The sequence below is a fragment of the Nycticebus coucang genome, chromosome 12 (assembly GCF_027406575.1).
Source record: "Nycticebus coucang isolate mNycCou1 chromosome 12, mNycCou1.pri, whole genome shotgun sequence".
In the NCBI taxonomy this organism is placed as follows: Eukaryota; Metazoa; Chordata; class Mammalia; order Primates; family Lorisidae; genus Nycticebus; species Nycticebus coucang.
The window spans coordinates 33,560,656-33,583,871 of NC_069791.1; the positions used below are offsets into that span (position 1 = coordinate 33,560,656).

Below are 23,216 nucleotides of genomic sequence, written 5' to 3' on the forward strand. Positions count from 1 at the left end.
GTCTATAATTTGAAGTTTGATTTTATTAATTAACATCTGTAGCCCTTGTACCCTGGCCCCAAGTTACACTCTTTTTGAGGGTAATAACCAGGTCTTTTTCTATTCACCATGATCTTCCATGAGCTGAAGCCTACACTCAATAAATAGGTTTTGAATGAATGAGCAAATGAAATAAAGAATCAGTCAGAAACCTGGATCTGTGACTTCTTAGTTGTGTGACTCCCAACAGGTTTCTTAACCTTTCTAATCTTCAATTTTGACCATTTTAAAGTGAAATAATTATCATGTGTTCCTGATAGGATTGCTAGAGGGTTAAATTAAATAAGATAATACACACTGAAGGCTGAGGGTGTTTGGCACACAGCGGACACTGAGTAATTGCTAGCTGCCGTCAGAGTGGTTGTGATACGCATGGGATAGCTCACGTTCTCCCTGCCCCGTGCCCAGCCTGACACAGGCACCTGCCGTTGATCGTTTGGTTAGACCTCAGTCAAGCACGGGGGTCACTTGGGCATGGAAGCTGGTCCTGCATTCCTTGTGAGTCTAACTTGCATTCCACGAATCCCCTGAAATTGTTCACATGATTTTTATAGTGTATATGGTTTTTTGGGGAAGATTTATATCCTTCATCAGATTTTTATAACAAAAGAAATTAAAAATGCTAATGAAGAGGCTAGACGCAGTGGCTCATTCCTGTAATACCAGCACTTGGGAGGCCAAGGTGGGCAGATTGCCTGAGCTCACAGGTTCAAGATCAGCCTGAGCCAGAGAAAGGGACCTTGTCTCCAAAAATAGCCAGGCATTGTGGCGGGTGCCTATAGTCCAAGTTACTCACAAGGCTGAGGCAAAAGAATTGCTTCAGCCCAGGAGTTTGAGGTTGTTGTGAGCTGTGACGCCACAGCACTTTACTGAGGGTGACAAAAGTGAGACTCTGTCTCAGAAAAAAAAAAAAAGAAAGAAAAACTACATACTTAGAATTGCTATTTTTTCTTTTTATCATTTATCTTCTATCATATCAATTCTTTATGAAAATTTTTGCTAATTCTGGAAAGGAATTTACATCTTACAATAATACAATTTCTTTTTTGTTTTAGTAAACTATGAGCTGATTTCTTCTCAAAAGAAGAAATCTAAATTTTTTTTAATAGCAATGAAATATTAAGTCAACATATTTAAACTCTCATTCACATTTGGTGGGAATATAAACTAGTATAGCTGTTATGACGTTTCCTCAAAAAAATTACATATAGAAGTACCTATATGATCCAGCAAGCTCACTACTGTGAGTCTGTCAGAAGAAATGGAAATCAGTCTATTGAAGAGACATCTGCACTCCCATGTTTATTGCAGCACGATTCATAATAGGGAATCAACCTCGGTGTCCAACAACACATAACTGGATAAGGAAAATGTGGTATATGTAGACAATGCAATACTATTCAGCTGTGAAAGAGGAATGAATTCCAGTCATTTGTGGCATGATGGTTGGAATTGGAGGACGTTACGTGACGTGAAGTAAGCCAGGAATAGAAAGTTAAACACCACATGTTCTCATTCACACGTGGAAACTAAATAAGGTTGATCTTATAGAAGTAAAATGTAGTACAGAAGAGAGGCTGGAGAGGGGTGAGGGAAGGAAGGATAGGGAGAAGTTTTTTAAAGGATGCAAAACTCCAGTTAGGTAAGAGGAATAAGTTTTGGTGCTCTGTAACACCGTAGGAGTTAGCAATAATATGTTATTTAATTTCAAATAGCTAGAAGAATATTCCCAGTATAAAGAACAAAGAAATCATAAATGTTTGAGATGATAGATTTGCTAATTATATCTGTCTGGTTACTATATATTATATGTATCACAACATCATTATGTTTTTCCCCAAGATGTATAATTATTATGTGTCAATTAAAAATTTAGCAAATTACCTTTATGTCAGGACCCTCTTGGTTACAAGTGACAGAAACCTAACTTAAATTAGTTTAAACAAAACAAAGGGAATTTATTGGCTCCTGTACTTGGGCATTTGAAGACTGGCTGTTTGGATGGATCCAGAGGTTCAAACAGTGTCAGAATTCCTTCCATCTCTTGCCCCTTTCCCCTCATCCTTCTGCCTCATTCTCTTCTTCTGGGCATAGTTTTCTTCCGTGTACCTGGATAAGATGGTTTCTTGAAGTTCAGGTTTACTTTTTGTTTCGCTTTAGTAATGAGAACAAAAAGAAAGAAAGAGAGAAGAAAGAGGAGGTGGGGAGGACAGGAGAGAGAGGAAGAGGGAGGATTTTTGACTCCTGTGTCTCAAATATGATAGGCTTGGTTTGAGTGAGGCGCCTGTTCTCACACCAGTCACTGGACCCCGGGAACGGAGTGCTAAGCCGTGTGTTCACTGCTGGGTCAGTGGGTTATGTTAGCAAAAGAAGGGAAGTGGAGATGCTTTCTTGGTAGACGCAAAACATGTTATAATCTACTATAAGAACTAACACAGATTTTATGTTGCCCTTTCATAATTGATACTCAAGAATGCACAGTAAAGAAAACTTTCTTTTATATTTGAAACTTACACAGGTTAAAATTGCTTATGTGAACTTTGTTAATCACTGTTACGTTGACACTGAAGTGGAAATGAAAGAAATCTATACAAGTAATCACATATGGAAATTATTTGAGAACTTCTTGGTGGATATGGCAAGGGTAAGTGACACTTCACATACTATTTCACTTTTTGTATAGGTTGTCAACATGTATTTCGACTAAATATCCATAGTTTTAGGCATCTAGATGAAGACTTGTAATTAAGCCCACTCCTGTTGATTTCATTCCTTACATTCGTGAAGTTGTGACTAAGTTTCATAAGATTGTGAGTGAGATTTAATGAGTTACTATACACAAAATACCTACGACAACATATATAGCAAGAGATAAAGTGTTCATTTTTACCTTTACAACTAACTCTATTTGTCTGTTAGTAAGTGGCGTCTTGTGGACTTTTTACATTGTTGAGAGAGGATACTTGGCAGAGGTCAGTTTGCATTTAGCCTCTTCTTGTGAATGCAGTTATAACCTCAGATGAAAGAGCCCTGAAGAGGCCTTAACTACTACTGCTTTCAGGCAAACAGGCCCTGCAGCGAGTGCTCAGGACTTAGCACTGCCCACTGTAGTCTATCCCCAGTCTTCCTTAGAAGCATGCACTAGTAATTTAATCACCTGATGTTTTCAGTCATGTCAGCCAAATTATGTTCTGCTTTTAGAGTCCACGACCTCTTGTTTGTTTTGTTCGGGAGACACTGATGAGAACATGTGGACCTGGTTGGCATTTTTTAGATACTTCCAACAGTTGTTTTTGCTCTGTTGATATTGAGTAAATGAATAGATGAAGAAAGGAAAATAGATAACACTTAATTTTCTTCAGCACATCTTAGCCTTTTCTTTTATATACTGAATTATCATAATGTCTGGGGTCTAATTATTTTAGTCTTTTTTTTTTTTTTTTCTGTTAAATCTTTTCTAGTTTTCCCTTTAAAGTTATGGGACAGGATGTTCCAATAAGGGTTTCACTAGTGGAAGATAGTGAGTAAATTATTCCTTAGATCTAGTATGCACTGTGGTGGCCTGTCCCAGTCCCTTTGGTCTTCCTGCCTTCCTGAGGGCCGGTAGCTTTATGTAGGCCCCAAGGAGGTAGATGTGGAAGGGAGGGACTAGTGGAGTCCATATTTCCACAGTCTTTCAGGAATGGATGCTACCTGTTACCTGCTCATTAGCTCACTGCTTCCCCGCACCGCTTTCCGAAAGGAGAGATGACAGAGTCCATATATGAATGAACACTTGACTGCAGACCCAGATATCCCAGGGCACCCTATTCCAGACCAGGAACTCTTTTTATCAGAGTTTCTAGGTGAAATGTGCTTATTTTATATTATTTTTGGTGTTGTGTAATGTGTGTGAAGTAAGGTAGTTCCTGTTTTACTCCATATCTGTGCGACTGAAAGCCACTTAACCAGCTGTCCCAGGTAAATCTGTACCTGTAGAGCAACCACTGGGTTTTATGTGTCATTTAACATAACATTCATATGTATCCCCACTGACCTTGAGAAAAGCTTGTATCTGACCAGCTAGAAGTATCTGCAGACACCTTGAATTAAAGGAGGCTTATATACCAATGACTGAGCTTTAAAATTGCACGTGCAGGAAGATATTAAAGAGATTATAGACTGATTTGCAGAGTTGCACAGTGCTATGGACTAAAGATAAGCTTGAAAAAAGACCAAGGTCATATTCTAGGCAGCATGAGCTAGAAAGTGGAAAGGATTTTTATTTTTTAAGCCAAGGAAAGCTGATGATAACTCTGAAGGAGCTAAGGAAATGTCACCCCAAAATATGATTTCTTGGTATAAAGAATATTTAGAATTAAAAGGCTATTCGTGATAAGAAAGCACTTGCCTCTCCTTTATAAAACCTGAGTAACCTGATTTAAAATAAGAAAAGTCTGCTGATTCCTTATTACATACGAATAGACCTGGCCCGAAGGGTCATTTGAAGCACCAGGCCTGTCTCTCAGGTTAATCTACAATTCAATCTGTGTCCACCCAGCTACACACATCCCCCTTAGCAACCACCTGCTGCAGGTACACTTTCCACACTCTCCCGCCTCCCTTCTAAAAGGCATCTTTAAAAGTCTCTGACCATCACTGGGACTTTGGGTAATCATTCTTGTGCTTCCCCCCATGTGCATGGTATTTGGAAATAAACCTTTCTCTTATTAATGTACCATAATTGTGAGTTAATCTTTCGGCTAACCAACCAAAGGGAAAAGGGCAAGTTTCACCATGATCCCTACAACTGCCATTGATTATACCACCTTGGAAACACTCTTTCTGTTGATGTATTCACCAGGTGAAAGTGTGAAGATTTATTTTATTTATTTATTTTTGAGGCAGTCTCACTTTGTTGCCCTTGGTGGAGTGCTGTGGCATCACAGCTCACAGCAACCTCAAACTCTTGGGCTCAAGTGATCCTCTTGCCTCAGCCTCCGAGTAGCTGGGATTACAGGCGCCCACCACAGTGTTCAGCTATTTTTAGAGACAAGGTCTTGCTCTGGCTCAGGCTGGTCTTGAACCTATGAGTTCAGATAGTCCATCCACCTTGGCCTCCCAGAGTGTTAGGATTATAGGTGTGAGCCTGGCCTTATATTCTTTTTTTTTTATTTTTTTAAAGTACACATGTAGGAGGGATTTTTATTTTAATTATTTTAATTGAGTATATAATCAATACTATTTATTTTGTAAGGGCTCTAGGGCAGTGGTTCTCATCCTGTGGGTTGTGACCCCTTTTTAACAATTAAAATACATTGGGGCATCAGGAAGGTTGAGAACCACTGCTCTAGGGGAATTTTTAAGATATTGGCCTATGCTCTCTTTCCCTCCAACAACAGCAGTTTACCTATGCTGCAAAAGTAGTTACTTCCTTCTTGTTTCCCTCTTATTTACATGTTAAAGCAGCAGCTCACAAATCCCTTCATTAGGTTTGATAGGAAATCACCCTTCCTGTTTCAGGGAACAAAAAGGAAACCTGACTTTTCTGTATCTGGGATTTCTCTTTCCCTGAAGGAAGAGAAAGGAGCTGCCACAAAGTTTCAGATTTAAGTTACAAAAATAAATATGGTCAAATGAGGAGAGTGTGGTCTTTTGGGCAAAGTTTTAGGTCAGTGGAGCAGTTGTCAAACTTTAGTGAACATCAGAATTATCTGGAGGGCTTGTTAAAACACAGATTGCTGGGTCCTGTCCCTATAGTTTCTGATTCAGTCCACATGAGACTCTGCATTCTTAACAAGTTCCCAGGTGACGCTGCAGCTGCTGGTGCGAGGACTACACTCTAAAAATTGCCGCCGTGGAGCCCCCTGGGTAAGAGTAGGGGATGTCACAGGAATTAGCCAGAGCAGAGTTCAAGTCCAGATTCTGCCTCTCCCTAGCTCAGGGTACTTAATCCCTTGGAACCTGGGTTTCCTTATTTGTAAAATGAGCACAGTATTAACACATTCCTCATTGGGTTGGTGGGACGATCCAATGAGATAATGTGTATGAAACTCTTAGCACGTGCTAACACCTAGTAAGAGAGTTGGTAACATCGTTCATGTCATCGTCCCAGGATTATTACAAGGTTATATGTGGCCTTTTAAGTAATAATGAGATGCTTCCCCAAGACCTGTACCAGATAATACTGAGGATGACCAGAAGGAAGCCTATCCCACTCAGGCACGACTAGAAACCACGTCCACGCAGCTGAACATGCACCACAGTAGTTGACATCAGTAGATAGCCACATATGAGATGAATCCAACTCAGATGTTGGACAAAACTGTGAAATCTTGGAACAGTTGCTTTACATCACTAAGAAACGGTAAAGGCAATCTGGAGGAAAGGAGATTGGTAAGTTAGACTCAAACAATCATAGCATCTTAGTGTTGGAGGACACTAGTAGTCATCTTCATAGCCAGCGCTTAGTCTCCACCATCTACTTAGATATTTCCATTAACAATAATCTTATGACTTTTTGAGACAATTAGTTTCATTATTACACAGCTTTAATTATTAAAAGCTCTTATATTGAGTCAAATTTTTACTTATAATTTTTACCTAGTTCTTTTTTCTGCAGCAGCCTAACAATTCAGCTAAACAAAGATGCAGGTGTTTACCATAAACACCTTCTCACTGTTCTCCTCATTAGTGATCTACTTTGAAATGATAAAATTATATAACTTAAAGGAACATAAGATCATCTGTGCTGACCTTATAATTTTGCCTGTGGTTTCCAGAGACATCATTTGCTAGGGGACTTGCTTAGCTAGTTAGAGAGTAGGAAGTTTCCTGCAGCCTAATGCAGGTGGTGTTTTTCTCCAACAGCTTCCCAAATATTTTATGACAGCCCCTCATGTCTTCCCTTATTTTCTCCATGGGGTTGCTCTTCTGATATGGTTTCTGGGAGCTTTGTTTCAGCATACTTTTGAGTTCTCTTTGGTTTGTCTCTGTTTCTGTTGTTTGTTTTGTTTTTGTTTTTGAGACAGAATCTCACTTTGTCACCCTCCGTAGAGTACTGTGGTGTCATAGTTCACAGCAACCTCAAACTCTTGGGCTCAAGTGATCCTCTTGCCTCAGCCTCCTGAATAGCTGGGACTACAGGTGCCTGGCACCACATCCAGTTATTTTTAGAGATGGGGTCATGCTCTTGCCCAGGCTGGTCTTGAATTTCTGAGCTCAAGCTCAGCCTCCCAGAATGCTAGGATTACTGTATTTCTGTTTAAAAATGTGGCATTCAGGATGCAACCCTGTACTTCAGGCAGGGTTTGGCCAGCACAATTTTATTTTAGTAGAAATTTGGAGAACAATTTTGTTTAAAAGGGAAATGAAATGTCAGTATGTTTTGGCACCCATATGACCATCCACCTTTCTTCTTATGTTTTTCTGGAGTCAGCACAACTATAGAATCTTTTTGTTTTTGAGTAAAGCTGTCTAACGTCACCAGTATTAGTATCTTTCAATTTCCAGTTTTCACCCCATCTTTGATCTCACTAAGACCCATATACAAAAATCTTCCACCCAAAATTGTTTTTAGTAACTTGGTGCTATAGCGTTTCACCTACTTATTCCATTCTGATCCATGTTCTGTAAGTACCCAGGTCTAGGAAGGCAGCAAAGCTATTAGACCCATGAAAGTTGTTACATTTGTCTTTCAGTTCGTTTAATGACAGCCCACTTTGATCTAGGTCCCAGTGTAGCTGAAATTGGTGTTCACAGGGTGGAAATACTCTTCTCTGGCTTTATACCTGATTGTTGTTCCATAGCGAGGGGATTTGAGCCGTTATTAGAAAGCACATGGGGGGAGTAGACTGTGATCAGAGTTAGCCTCAGACTATATATTTTCTTTGAAGATGTACCCAATTTTGCCATCAATGTCCTGGTCCTATAATGACGAACAGTACCCTAAGTAATGTACTGACAAAGTGAAATTCGATGGAGAAATGATGGAGGAGGTGCACCGAACTCAGTGTCGTGTCAGTCATTGCTTACAAGACAGATGGGTGTATTTCACTTCCAGATAGATCACTTGAGCTGTTTTCTGCCTTTATTTAATTTACCAAGTAAATAGGTGGGAGATAAGGGTTATATGTACCCTGAAATGCACTTTCTCAGTTCTTTAATTTGATGGGATTCGATAGATTTTCTCCCCTCCATCTCTTCTCTATGTAGCAGCCATAATGACTGAAGAAGAAGAAGAAAATGACTGTTGTTTCAGGCCACTCCTCTGCTCAGGCTCCTCTGTGACTTCTGTCTAACCTGGAGTAAAAGCCTGCAATGATTTGGCCTCTACTCCTGCTCTGCCCTTGTCCCCTTATTCTCCCTGTTCCATGCCCTGCAGGTCCTCTGGTGTGCCAAGTATGCCGTCTCAGCTCCCGCGCATTATCCTGGGATGCTCGACTCCCAGGTGTCCCAACTTCTTCCTTCTTCAGAGAGGCCTTCACTGACCACCTGATATGAAGTACCAACCTCTTTCCTCTGTCCTCCCTGCACTTGCCTCATTTTTCTTCCTACAACTCATTAACACCTGATTTTTATATGTGTATTTGTATTTGTTTCAGCAGAAACAAATGAAAGGTGAGGATTTCATCTGTTCTGTTCACGGCTGGTGCCTGATCCGGAACAGGGTCTCACACATAGTAGATACTCAGTAAATATTTATGGAACAAACAAATGTCATAGGAATTGAAAAATATTTCAAAAGTGGATTTGGAAACAAAATAAGTGTGGTCTTAGCACAGAATTAAGTAGGCGTATCCGTGGAATGAAATAAACATCCAGAGACAGACTTTTTACTTTTGTAAGATCTTAATGTATAATAAATTATCACCTGTTAATGGGAAGGCATTGTTATTTTCGGGGATTGGTGAACTTCTTCTAAACAGAGCAAGATGAGAAACATTTCAACTCTGTAAGCCACTGTCACAACTGTTAAAGCACTTGCTTTCGGGAAGGGAGCCATGGATAATATGTAAATGAATGGGTACTACTAGATTTGACCCTTGGGCTGTAGGTTGCCTACTTTGGATTATTAACTTAATAATAGAAACACCATGAAGATAGTGATTTTTGTTTATTTTGTTCACTGATAGATCCCAAGTATGTTAACATTCTCAGCATGGAACAGACACTCAACAAACTTATTCACTTGAACTAAATCAATATGACTGTTGACAACACTGGATAGTTGGGGTGAAACGCACATCATATGAGTGATAGCAATAATTGCAATGAATTTTAGAGATAATGTAAAAAAAACCTTGAAACAATAAAAATGGATGGGAGTGTAAATGAATATTTATTTGCCTTTGCATGAGAAAGATCTTTTAAAGTAAAAGCAAGAGATAAAATTAGCAAAGGAAAATCACAGACATTTCACTGTTTAAAAATTTAATACTTACCATATTTTGCTATGTAAAATTGTGGTCCTGTGTATAATGTGCACCTATGTTTTGGTCCAGACTTTCAGGAAAATATCCCTTGAGGAAGTGGCCGGCTCTCAGCCAGGAGAGACATATCTGGGGAGGGCTAACCCACCCCCGGTAAATGTGAACATCATACTACCCTCCCGCATCTGCTCACTCTGTGAAGTCTGCCCCTTCCCTCTCTCCCTGGAGCCATTCCTTCCTTGACAAGTTGGGGTCAGGGGGGCAGAAGCTTCTGAGGCTGCTCTGCCTGCAGGTAGCCAGGCAGGTCCTCGGGGCCTGTGCAGGGCTCCCCGTCTCCTCCGTGTGGGCAGACCTCACACTTTGGTCTTTACACTGTATGGCCGCTCCCCGATTGTGGCACTCAGAAGAGGCTACTCTGGCCCGCTCCCACCATATCCTGGATCCTCTTGGACTGGAACCCTGTGCCCACGTGGGAGAGTGCAGCGGCCCTTGGAGGCCCACTGGGCTCCTCTGCTCCCAAGTTGTGCATAGCCCTATTTTCCCCTTAAAAATTTGGGCAAAAAAGTGTGCACTATACATGGCAAAATGTGGCAAGTACATAAAGACATTGAAATGGAAAAAGTTACTGTGTACTTTAAAAAATACATATTAACTGTCACATAAAGAAGTTCCGTACATTAGGCCAGGTGTGGTGGCTCATGCCTGTAATCCCTGCATTCTGGGAGGCCGAGGTGGGTGGATCTCCTGAGATCACAGGTTTGAGACCAGCCTGAGCTAAAGCGAGACCCCATCTCTAAAGATAGCCAGGCGTTGTGGTAGGTGCCTGTAGTTCCCGCTACTAGGGAAGATGAGGCAAGAGGATTGGTTGAGCCCAAGAGTCTGAGGTTGCTGTGAGCTATGACATCACAGCACTCTACTAGGGGGTGACAAAGTGAGACTCTGTCTTAAAAATAAATTAAATAAATATCTGAAAGTGACAGAAAAAAGTTAAAAAAGAAGTTATGTACATTGCTAAGAAAAATTCTATTAATTTAATAAGAAAATGGGCATAACCAGGCATTCTTGGTTTATAGAAGAGAAAATACAAGTAGTTAATAAATCACTTGAAAAAATGTTCAACTGTTAATAATTTTAAAAATAATATAAGGGGAAATAAGAGCCAGTTTTTAACAATCCAAGTTGTAAGATTGAAAAGATAATATTAAATGTTGGTGATGATTTGAGGTATACATGTACATGACCTCTTGACAAGAATATAATTTTATGTAGTCTTTCTGAAAAGCATTTTGGTAATGGATTAAAAAAAACCCATACCTTTTTAATGTGTCAAGTAATTTACCTTCTAAGAATCTGTCCTTGGGAAATAATTAGAAATGCTATAAAGAATGTGTGGTCAAAGAAGTTCAGTATACTTTTATACTAATATACAAGTAGGAAATATTTTAAATATTTAATATTAGAGAAATGATTAAATAAATTGTCTATAAAATGGCTGTTAGTGCCATTGAAATTATTTTTTGAGAATTTTTAATAATGTGAGAAATACTAATGATTGAGTATGAAGTGTAGAAAGGAAGATATGATTATCCAGGAATGATTTTAATTGTGCTAAATGTGTATGGTAGAGCAAAAAGATTAGAAGAAAAGATTACAAAATATTAATCATAGTTTTTTATCTGAATTGTAGGATTATGGATAGTTTTCACTTTCCAATTTATATTTTCCTGGATTGTTTTTTGAGTTGCTACAATTAATATATATTGATATTATGGAAATGTTGTCTTTTTCAAAAATGAATTTAGAATTTAAGATAGCCAGTTGAGTATGAGTAGATGATTCACGTAAAAGGACATGCAGAAAGCATGTGCTTGGAAGAGTTTTGGTCTTACGAGTAAATAAAGGAATGTAAGTTAAAATACGTATGAGATAATACCATAGATATTTAAAGGAATATTTTTACAGTCTGTGGAGAATAGTAAAAGGATCGTTGAAATTCGTGTGCCTTGATCTGTATGATCCAAAGTATGTTACTGGCTCCAGAGCTGCCCTGCCCTGTAGGGTAGCCATATGACACATGTGGCTATTGAAATTTAAATTTTAGTATGGATAAATTAAATAAAATTTAAAAATTGAGCTGCTCAGGTGTACTAGCCACATTTCAAGTGCTCAGTTAGCTCATGTGTCAAATGGCTACTACTACATGGACATATCTGATTGTGAAGATTTCCATAATGGCAGGAAGTCCTGCTGGGCAGTGTTGCTGTATCATGTGATAACTTAATTAGCACAGTCTGTCATCTTTGAAGGGTAGCAGTCACTCTTAGAGAAGAAGGAAAGGAGAGACATCATATACAAAGAGGAAAAATTCAGAAATAATTGTATCTAGAAATTTCACTTAATATTTTCTTCTTCAATAAGTCATTTAAAAAACCTAAAATGTGCTGCTGCAAGGACAGTGGTGCACATAGTAGGCTTGTTCCTGATGTACAGGAATGCATATTCAATCAGTGGAGACAGTTTTACTTGCTCTTGCCCCAGAAACCTTCATGGCTGCTTCCTCCTTCAATTCTTTGTTAAATGTCACATTGTACAGAGATGCCACCCAAGCAATTTAATTCAATAGGAATCCTTTTTTTTTTTTTTGAGACAGAGTCTCAAGCTGTTGCCCTGGGTAGAGAGTGCCATGGCGCTGTAACTCACAGCAACCTCCAACTCAGGCTTAAGCGATCCTCTTGCCTAAGTTTTTCTATTTTTAGTAGGATGGGGTCCTGCTTTTGCTCAGGCTGGTCTTGAACTCCTGATCTCAAACAGTCCACCTGCATTGGCCTCCGGAGTACAAGGATTACAGGCATGAGCCACCACACCTGGCCTTCAGTAGTAATCCTTGACCATACCCGCCCTCCTCAAACACTTGCCCTTCTTTATTTTTCTCTATAGTTGATTATTTTCTCCATTTTTACCACTTCACATATTATATATTTATTAATTTGTCTGTTGTGTCTCTCTCGATTAGGGACTTTTTTTTTTTTTTTTGGTTTGATTCACTGTTCTCCTAGTCCAATATTTAGCATTAATTTAATAATTTATTTTCCTATGCGATAAGCCATGACATTTGACAAATATATAGTAAAATTCACCTGGAAATAGAAAAGGACAAATATTTCAAAGGTAGATTCTTTTTTCTTGGAAAAGACTGATGGTAGGCGGTTTTCAGGTTATAAAACATATTATGTATTGAAAATTATTTCATTCTATGGAGTTGGGTTAAAATATTAAAATATAAAAATCCAGAGATTTTGAGAAAGATTTAATGAGTCATTAGTGACACATTGTAAGACAAACCTCAAGTAACCTGAGAGTCCAGAAGCTACTAGCTAATAAATATTTGGAAGACAGTTGAATGTCAGAATGGAAAAGAAAAAAATTAATCAGAATCTGTAAGTCAGGTCACCTGCAGCAGCGAATTCCAGGTAGTTTAAAGCAATCTTTTCATGTTGAGAGGCAGTAATTTAGCTGCAATCTAATAAGGTCACATTCGAGAAACTTCAATTAGATACACTTAAAAAATGTAAATTATTTTGCAAAAATCCAACTGCTGTCTATGTACTTAATAATTTAAAAAAATGAAAACTGGCTCATTTTAAACTTAACTAGTTGGCTGGGTGCATTGGCTCATGCCTGTAATTCTAGCACTTGGAGAGACCAAGGCAAGAGGATTGCTTGAATTCAGGAGTTTGAGACCAACCAGAGTAAAAGTAAGACCCCAGCTCTATTAAAAATAGAAAAAATTAGCCTGGCTTCATAGCATAGGCCTGTAGTACCAGCTCTTCAGGAGACTAAGGCAGGAGGATAGCGGAGTCCAGCAGTTGGAGGTTGCAGTGAGCCATGATGTAGCCACAGCATTCTAGCCAGGGTTTCAGAGCAAGACTTTATCTTGAAAATAAATAAATAAATAAAATAAAGTTAACTGACCTTTTAAGACTTTGTTGTGTCTGCTTTTTGTTGGAAAGCATTTGACTGTTTGGTTGCAGCAAAGTGATCCTGTAAATGGGTATTAGTCATTTGTGACCTTAAAATTGTCTTAATTTGGGTTAGGTAGGAGAATATTGATCCTCACCAATAAGTGGTTGAAAGGCAAGAAAGTATTTTGGGGGCATGTTGCCAAAGGCATGGAAATTCTACTACATTTTCCACATCAGTTGGATCTTAGCATCAAACAATGACTTTAAAATGTCATCTATCAAGAGCCTAATCAACTCCATCTGTGGTTCTTTAGGTGCCTGGGGGATATCAACTAGGTGAGGCTGAAATGCTAACTTGACTGTGATGTCATGATTCTCAAAGTCAGTGGAACTTCCATTGTATTTTCCAATTAATACAGGTCTATTATAGCTGTGTATTCTTCAAATGATCAGCATCTATTATCCTGCTCATCAATGACCTTTGCTAACTGGAGAAAATGTTCATCTGAAATTTCCTTTTGAGAAAGAAGTCTTGTGAAAAAATATACCATTTTTTTTGCTGTATATTATATATAGACTTAGTTTTCCCTTGCAAAGAAATATTCAAATTGTTTGATTTGACATGATGTCACACAGAAATACTGCATTCCTAAAGATGTCTTCTTTCAATGGCTCATATTGCTGATTTTGTTCTTTATAATATATAACTGTTATCACAGAGGTAAGATTTTGACTGACACTTGTTCCTGTGATAGCCAACACACTTCAGACTGAGATGACAAATCCACACCGAATACCTCATCTTTGAACTTCAGCATATTATGAAACTGATGATGCCATGTTGCATTTGCACTAATATAGTTAACAATACTTATAACCTGTTGCAAAGTGTCACTTAGAATAGTAGCTGATGCAAGATACCATATACTTTCATAGACAAAAATATATTAATAGAAATAAAAGGATCTGTTCTGTTTGTTGAAAGAAAAAATTGAAAAAAGGAAATGAGAGCATCTGGATCTGTTACCACTTTTTTTTTTTTTTTTTTTAATCTGTATACAAAAACCCTTCATGTTTTCCTGTCATGGAAGGTGCACTGTTTGTACATACACTCACTAAATTTACTAAATTCAGTCTGACTTCATACAGCATTTATCTTGAGAGTTGTTGAAAATATATATTGCCCATGTTCCCCTCACAGAGTGCCCAAAGTCAGTAACTCTTGGTATTTAAGAAAATCTTCTGTTAGGTCTGGAATGAAGTATAAAACCGGTATCAAGTCAGTCGTGTCAGTTGATTCATCCAAAGTGACTGAATAATATGTATTTTCCTTTTGAAGTATTTCATGAAGTTCTGCTAAGTTATCCAGGTTTTTGGAAAGTGATTTATAGGGTTTGAATTGCTTGTGAATGACAGAATATAGGAATGAAGTGATTTTATGAAAAGTTTGCAAAATAATTCATTAAACTGAGTAAAACATAATTTACTGGTGTCGTAGTCAGTGCCAGCAGGAAGCACGTGGCGCACTCCGAGAGATCAGCATAGGGTTAAATGAAACAAAGGATGGGGATACCTGGAGATTTTACTACCTCTAGTCCTGAAGGGGCACAGGTTGGGCCTGGGGAGAGCTTGGAGACGTGGGGAAGGGCTCCAGTAGGAGCTGTGTCCAGAGAATAGAGGCTTCCATGGGAGGAGATGAGGATGGAGCCAGAGGTAGAGGGGAGCTTGACCTCTTTCTGTCCCACTCCGTGATGTCTCACATTAGCTGCATCTGACCAGAGCCCCAAAGCAAGAGCTAGTTGGTGGTAATGAGGGAGCATCCTTGTATCCATGCATAGTTCATTGATAGCACTGTAAATTTATTATTTTAGATGACCAACCCAGCAAGCAGTGTAAAACTGTCGGCATACCCTCATCTGGTGATTTCTTTCATGGTGACATACACCAAAACAAAACATGAAAGCAAAAGCATTAATTTTCTACAATTCTTCATAATAGCAAAGGAAAAAGAAAAAGAAATCACATCATAAAAGACCAGTAAGAAGGAAATAAGAAGATAAGCAAATGATTTGTAATATTGGTAATGCATATCTCAACTCATTCCAAAAATGGGTTAAAGCATGATGGTGCCTTAGAATGATGGAATAAATATAGCTTTTAAAAATAAGTGTTTTGATAATGACAGTACATGAAAATGTTTTATGGGAAATAATGTTATATGAATAATATGTATAAACAGATTGAAATTTTTTGACTATATGTATTACACAAAATATCATCATTTAATGTGATATAGTTTTATTTTAGCCATTTCCAATCTTTATTATAACAAGACAATAATTATACATTAAAGGAAAAAATAAAGAATTATTAATATTTATTAACTTATTTTTTTCCTGAAAAGTTTTTAAACATTTTAATAAGAAAAGTAGCTTTCTATATTTCTTGGTTATCTATAATATTACAATGGCAGGGTTCCTCAAACTACGGCTTGCCGGCCACATGAGGCAGTGTGATTGTATTTGTTCTCATTTTGTTTTTTTACTTCAAAATAAGATATGTGCAGTGTGCATAGGAATTTGTTCATAGTTTTTTTTTTTTTTGGCCGGGGCTGGGTTTGAACCCACCACCTCCGGCATAGGGGACTGGCGTCCTACTCCTTGAGCCACAGGCACCACCCAGTTTTTTTTTTTAAACTATAGTCCAGCCCTCCAACGGTCTGAGGGACAGTGAACTGGCCCTCTGTTTAAAAAGTTTGAGGACTCCTGAAAGGTAAAAAATGTTAATCATTCATATAGGGAAGGAAACATAGCTAAAAAAATTATTTGAAGGTCTTCATCTAAATGAATTGAGGAATAGATTCCGCACAGTTTTATAAAACACACACTTTTCATAATCCAGAATTTGGAGGAAAGCTTTTTTAAATCTAGAAATAGATTACCTTTGTTAATTCACTTATTGACAAGCAAATTTATGGGTGGTTCTCTGGCACATTGTCCAGTTGTCAGTAATGCAGTATGATACTATAATAACTCCAGAGAGAAAAACCTCTGGATGAGGAAGAAGGGTGTTTGGGCTGGTTGTGATAGAATTGGTCTGCTACCTCTTCAACTTCAAGATATTTTTAACCTATGCATCAGAAAATTTTATTGTAAAAGCCAGTGCTGAAAAGATACTTAAAGACATAAATCCTCATTCATATCCATCATGGGAAAATCAATTTTATATTAGTTCTGAGACCACATTAAATTTTAATCCTAGGTTAGATGTTCTCCAAATATAGCTGAACCCAAAGTTAACACTAAAAGAAAATGAGTCCTTAATCCTTCTTTCATTTTGTAAAATTACAGCATTGATTCATTCCTTACACAAACATTTGTCGAACAACTTTTATGTGCTAAGCACTATGTTACATGCTGGAACAACTAGAAAATTACATAATTTGACATCATTTATTTTCTTTAATTGCACTGTTCCCATCAATCACCCTACGAGATTAGATGCACTAAAAACCTGTTACTTTTAATAACACCGTCAGGTGTCATTTCCTTGTTGAGGAAAAAGTGAACTATTCCAATGAGAAGTGACTTAGATACAAACAAACCACACCCTATCTTCTGTCTTCTAAGGCCATTGAGCAATACTGAGCCTATTTTCCAAACCAAAAACCCTGGGACACATGATTTGAGAAGGGAATTTTTCTCTTTTGTGAATTTGTGTGAAAGACTTTAAAGCAATACCAGGTTAAATTACATTTACTTATTCTTTTGGCTAAGCACCTTATTGAAAAGAAAAAGAAATTACATAAGAATTTGGATTGTCCAAGAACATCTGGATGGAACATGTGGCCACCATATTTACCCACCATAATTTTGTGACTATTTTAATGTTCTTTCTCTGCCCCAGTTTTTCAATCTTTTTCTCAAACCCTCTGCCTTTCTCCTTCTTCTTTTTATCTCCATGTTTCTTGTCTTTTCACTAGTCAGCTGTTGTTGGCATGTGTTTTTAATCATTCACCTTTTACAGTTTGTCTACCCCAACACACTTCAAAATTTGAAGTTAAGCAAAATAACGATTTCTGCCTCATTTAATTAGATGAAAAGATCAGAGCAGGAGCTAGGGCTGTTCTTTTCTAGTCCATCCCCAGTTCCTGTACTGTTTCTTCGGGTATAGCCCCCTCTGAGAACATAGGCAAACAGATGCATGCTTCGTGCTTTCTGGTCTATGGATGGAAACGTCAAAATTGTCGGAGAGGGTTTGATTTAGCTTCTCCTACCTTTCTGTTTTCCTCTCCAGCTATTTTCTGTGTTTGCACGAAGCCAGGTATTAGAGTGAAAATATGCAGCAATATAAACCACCACTAGTCACATCCCCCCCTTTCTTATACTTGAATGACTGTTTCCTCTTTGGTTTCCTTACATTGAGTAGAATTTATTTTCTAGGAGGGACAAGATTGGGGACAGAAGGACAATTTGGGGTTCAAGAGAAGGGGGAAGCAGATCAGGAAGAAGGGGCTGGGGGTCTGTGAAAGAATTCTGCAACAGGGATGAACTGACAAGCATACTAGAAGAAAGAAGCAGCTGCTATAGGCTGATAAAATTGTTATGGATTTCAGGCACAAATACTTCTGTTCAAACAGCTTTAAAAAACAGAAGAAATGTTATTGACAATTCTTTTGGGAGAATTCTTCGAGGGTTCCAGTATTGAGTTACAATTTAAAGATATAATAAAAATGTTAAGTTGGTTTTTTCTCCAGGTTTGCAACACAACTACAGACAGGAAACATGCGGATGTTTTCTTAGAGAAGTGTGTTACTGAGTCAATAATGAACATTGTGAGCGGCTTCTTTAATTCTCCCTTTTCAGACAACAGTACCAGCCTCCAGGTGAGTTAAACAAATACAAAAGCATTCTGTGGCAAAGAATTTATTTTATATGAGTGGGAAAATATTTTGACCTGGTCAGAAAGTTATTTCTTACACTTCTGACGGTTACTCTTATATTATTTACTGTTATGTCCCTTTCAGAGTTTACCAGATACTATTTTAAATAAATGACCTCCATCCTCAAATTGAATTATTTTTTTTCTCTCCTTAAGCAGAATAAGAACTTTCATATCTGTTTGTTTGTTGCCAAGTGTTGAAATACTGGCACAATTCTTTAAATCGTGAGGCATTTTGACCCCTATGGTTCTACTTCAGCAATTTATCCTAAAAGAATTAACGGAAATTTATATATTAAGAATTTCATTCAAGTATTTATAGAACTAAAAAATTGACATCAACCTTAAAAGTCCACAAGTGGGAAAAAAGCTGAATAAAATACGGTATTATCTGTAGGATGGCTTTATTATATATAATATAGAAATCATGTTTAAAAGAGAAAATTGATGACTCCAGAAAAGAATCATGAAGTAATTAATATTAGGCCACAGAATTGCATTATAGTAGCATTCAAAGTTGTTTATGTAAAGGATGGAAAAACTTAGGAAATAAAAATCTTTAAAATATTGATTCTGTTTAGTTCTACATTGTAGGATTAGTGGCGATTTTTATTTCTGTGGCTGCCAAATATTCTACAGCAATTGTGTATTACTCTTACAAAATATCATTTTGATTATACTTTCTTTAGGGAGAAATTTTGAACTATTAGACAGACCCCATGAAAATGTTTTGGTAGTTTGAAATGGTTGTCTGTTCTACTTGCCCATCGTGTGAAACCAAAACAAACTAACAAACCCAGAAACATCTGCTCTATGTATATACTTGGGAATAAATGAAGGATTATAAAACATCTATTTAAATTCATGCCATTAGCTTCAAGAAATGGCATATTTTTCTGGTTAAGAATATATTTACAATGCAGGTCATCAATTTTCCATAGTATGTGGCACGGTGTCTACCATAATGCTCATTGGATGAGATATTTATTAAACGGCACTGAAACTTGGAATGATAGTGTCGTGTTTTACTTTGGTGACCCTTTCTGATAATGCACAGCTACCACATCAGTAGTAGTGTTGGTCTAGCAGCACTCTTTGCCTGCCTTCTGTTTTCAGACACACCAGCCGGTTTTTATTCAGCTGCTGCAATCTGCCTTCAGGATTTATAATTGCACCTGGCCAAACCCAGCACAGAAAGCTTCGGTGGAATCCTGTATCAGAACTTTGGCTGAAGTGGGTAAGGCATGGTTTGGGTTTTCCTTGTTTTTATATTTCTTGAAGAAATCTAGCTTTTGGCTAATAGGCAATATGAGCAGGTTCCCAATTCACAACTTAATTCTAAAACAGGCATCGTTTTCTATAAGGCTCAAGAGCAGTGATCAGCAAATGATTCTGAGTGTTGCATACTTTTGGGAGGGGAGCATAATTATTATATTTCAAAACTTAAATTTAATATCATTGCATATAGCACTTTAATATAGCTCAGTAAGAATTTACAGGAATTATTTTGGTTAATTGTTATTCTCAGATTTTATTTTGGAATTGCCTTATTTATTAAGTTTCTGGACTTACTGATATCCTCATATGGCATAGAACTTTTTCAGATTTTTTTTTTTTTTTTAGTTTTCCAATTTTGTTTGAAATCCATCAGTATTTACTGAGAACCTAGTATACATAGAAGGCTTCAGAAATTTGGAAGCCAAAGAGATTATTGCTAAAGAAAGGTTAGTATATTCTAGTAGATTTTCTCAGAGTCCTCTTTTTCTGTGGGTGTAGGGAGGTTCATTAGGGCCATTCTATTAATGGGAAAGGGGAAGAAATACAGACTTGCTGGACTTAAAAGAAAAAGAGCTTGATCATTCTCTCAATTAATGGTGGTTCTTCAGGGATTGGGAAGGGCAGTTTATAGCATGTTTCATTATCATTGTCATTATCGCTGTTAACATTTATCAAACACCTTGTGCAATGCTAGGCAATTTGAATGCATTATCTCGTTTCCTCTTTAGATAATTTCTTTGATTATTTATATTGTGTGGTTGAGAAAACAGAGAATTATTTAGGATATGTAACTTGGCCAGGGTTATAGTGTATGCTCAGTGGATATATGATAAATGAATAGATGGCTTCACTAATTAATGACCATTGAATATGTTGTTAGTCTTTCCTTCCCACCTCTAATTTGACTTAAGTGATTTTATATTAACAAAATATAGTGATGGCCCTGATTTTAATTGAATATATTCAATAGCAGTTATAACCCAAGAGGATCAATTGAAAATTATTAGAACTAATAAACTCGTAATACAGTGCACCTAGGTAATTAATTATAACTGTTATACTAAATGGATTTTCTGTATACCACAAAGAAACAGAACAGACTGTGAAAAGGTATCATTCGCAATGGCAATGAAAATATTAAACACATAAGAGTAAGCTTAAGAAATACGAGATACTAAGCTATGCTATATTGAGGGATAATATAAATGATTTTATAAGAAATGGAGAAATATTTCTGGATTGGAAAATTCAATTGATAAAGATGTGGGTTCTCTTCAAATGAACTAATAACTTAATGCATACCTGGAACCCTCTTGCATACACACCCCATCATCTCACCATCTAGTTGGCCTGGACACCCCATACAGGACCACCCCCACAACCCTGCTGTCCTCTTGCAGCTTGGTCGCTGACTGTGTCCTGTTGGACACACCCTCCTCACCTCCTGTCTTCGTCCGTTTTGTGCTGTAACAGAATACCTGAGACTGAGTAATATGTAAAGAACAGAGATTTATTTCTTATAGTTCCAGAGGCTGGAAGTACAGGTCCTGGGGCTCACATCTGGCAAGGGCCTTCTCGCTGCATCGTCCCACGGCAGAGGCAGAATGGGGAGAGGGAGAAAAGGAGAGCACCCGCGTGTGCGTGGGCACACACGACAGGGAGGGGGCTGTGCTTGTTCTTTCATCAGAAACCCAGTCTTGCCAAAACTGCCTCCTGTGTTAACAGCATTAATCTGTTCATGAGCCCTCATGACTTAATCATCCCTTCCACATCCCACCTCTCAACACTGTTACCCTGGGGATTAAGCTGCCAGCACGTTAACTTGGGGGCCACTTCAAAGCACAGCACCTCTCTTGGACTCCAACAGTCTACATCAGGCTGCTGTTCTATGGGGATGACCCCTTCACAGTCAGCAGTCTAGGTCGGGCTGCTCTTCTGTGGGGATGACCCCTTCACCCTGCTGGGCCTCAGACTCTCTATCCTGGGTCCCTCCTTCACATGGATACGCTGCTCACTTGTGTTACCTGAGCCACGCTGTCCCCGGCCTAGATGCCCTCTTCATCCCTCTTGAGTTCTGATTCTCCACCAAAAGCAGCCCTCCTGAGCACACCTCCCACTCCTGTCTCACCTTACCCAGCACTGATATTCACTGTGCTCTGCTCCTTCTAAAGGTGTTTTGGATGGAATGGTTGGGAAGGGCTGTGATGTGCATTGTGTTAAAAATAAAGAAGGACATATAAGAGAGACTCATTTTTATTCTAAAAAGACACACATAGCAAAATGTACAGAAGAATATAAGTAAAATAGTAACATTGGTTATCTCTGAGTGGTGGCTTGGTAGGTGAATCTGGTTCTCTTGTTCATGCTTTTATGTAATTTCTGAGTTTTTAATAATACATTTTCAAGTTATAATAAAACAACGGTAAAGTATTTTCATTTATATCAGGTTAGTTAGGATATATGTGAACAATTAAAGGATGAAATCCAAAGGAATAGAAAGAAGCAAGATGGTGTTGATTTTTGGGTAGGGATATATTGCCTTAGCTGCCAAGTATGTGTCTGTATTTCACATTTCAAAGCAGTCTCCCTTCTTCTCTTTTTCCTTCCTCCTCCTCTTCTCTCATCTCCTCCTCTTTCTTCTCCTCCATGTCCGTGGGTATTTATCAAATGCAATGGGAAAAAATACTCGTTAGCCCTATGCAGGCCACAGGGTCATCCTGTCCATAACACTTACAAATTGAGATAAAGAACTTTGAGCCACAAGTGAGCGTTCATGTTCTGCCTCCCACCTGAACCCTGACTCCACTGCCATGTGCAGGGGCTAGTCAAATCAGTTCTTGCAGGACAGCAGAACTTTGAGTTTAAAATAGTCACTGAAACTATATTAGCCTAAATGTATCTTTTATTTCTAAGTTACAAGATGTCATTTCCTGCCATTTCTTATACTAGCCAGAACCTTATGACATAATAGGATATTTTAAGTGTCTTTCCGTGTGCTTTAAAGATGTGAGTGATAGCTAAACCTGTAATCAAGATAGGTGAAAAGTGATGTTTGTGTGTAAGATCTCAGTATTGTCTTTGAGGGAAGAGGCGTTTCCTTCATCTTCCTTGTTGGTCTCTGCATCTCAGCAGTCCCTGAGCTCTGGAGGCTCAGCTGTCCCACCTCCCTCTGTATTGCTGCCTCCCACCCCCCTGCCCCCACCAAGCCTCGTTTAACCCTTCCTTACTTTCTTTTATGACTACTGCAGGTAATCAATGTCTTCTCCTGTCTTTCCTCACATAAATGTACCACCGGAAGTGGAGTTCACTCTATTGTTTAAAAACATCCAGGCCAAGTCCTCAACCCTCGCTGCTGCCTTTCGTCCTCCAAACTCAGGCTGGGTTCCTCACTGTGACAAGCGTGGCTTCCACAGCACAGTCCCCTTCCCTGTCTGTACTTGTCAGACGCACGCTGGTTCCCACACACATCCTATGAACCGGCAGGCTGCACTGTGCCCCATGCACCATCACACTGTGACTGTGTCCTTTCTACAGTTGCCACTATTGCCACCTCCCAGCGTCTTGTCCATTCCTCCAAGTGTTTGTC

The 23,216-nt window shown here is 38.3% G+C and overlaps 1 protein-coding gene across 2 annotated transcripts in view; it reads left to right on the top strand.

The window, feature by feature from the left end:
• The window catches only part of ITPR2 (inositol 1,4,5-trisphosphate receptor type 2), a 537,798-nt gene that overhangs the window by 266,279 nt on the left and 248,303 nt on the right, over nt 1-23,216 (top strand). For both annotated transcript variants that reach the window (XM_053554147.1, XM_053554146.1), the window contains exons 32-34: nt 2,558-2,683; nt 18,168-18,296; nt 19,469-19,589. In XM_053554147.1, coding sequence (XP_053410122.1) covers nt 2,558-2,683; nt 18,168-18,296; nt 19,469-19,589 — 376 coding nt within the window. The remainder of the gene's footprint in view (nt 1-2,557; nt 2,684-18,167; nt 18,297-19,468; nt 19,590-23,216) is intronic.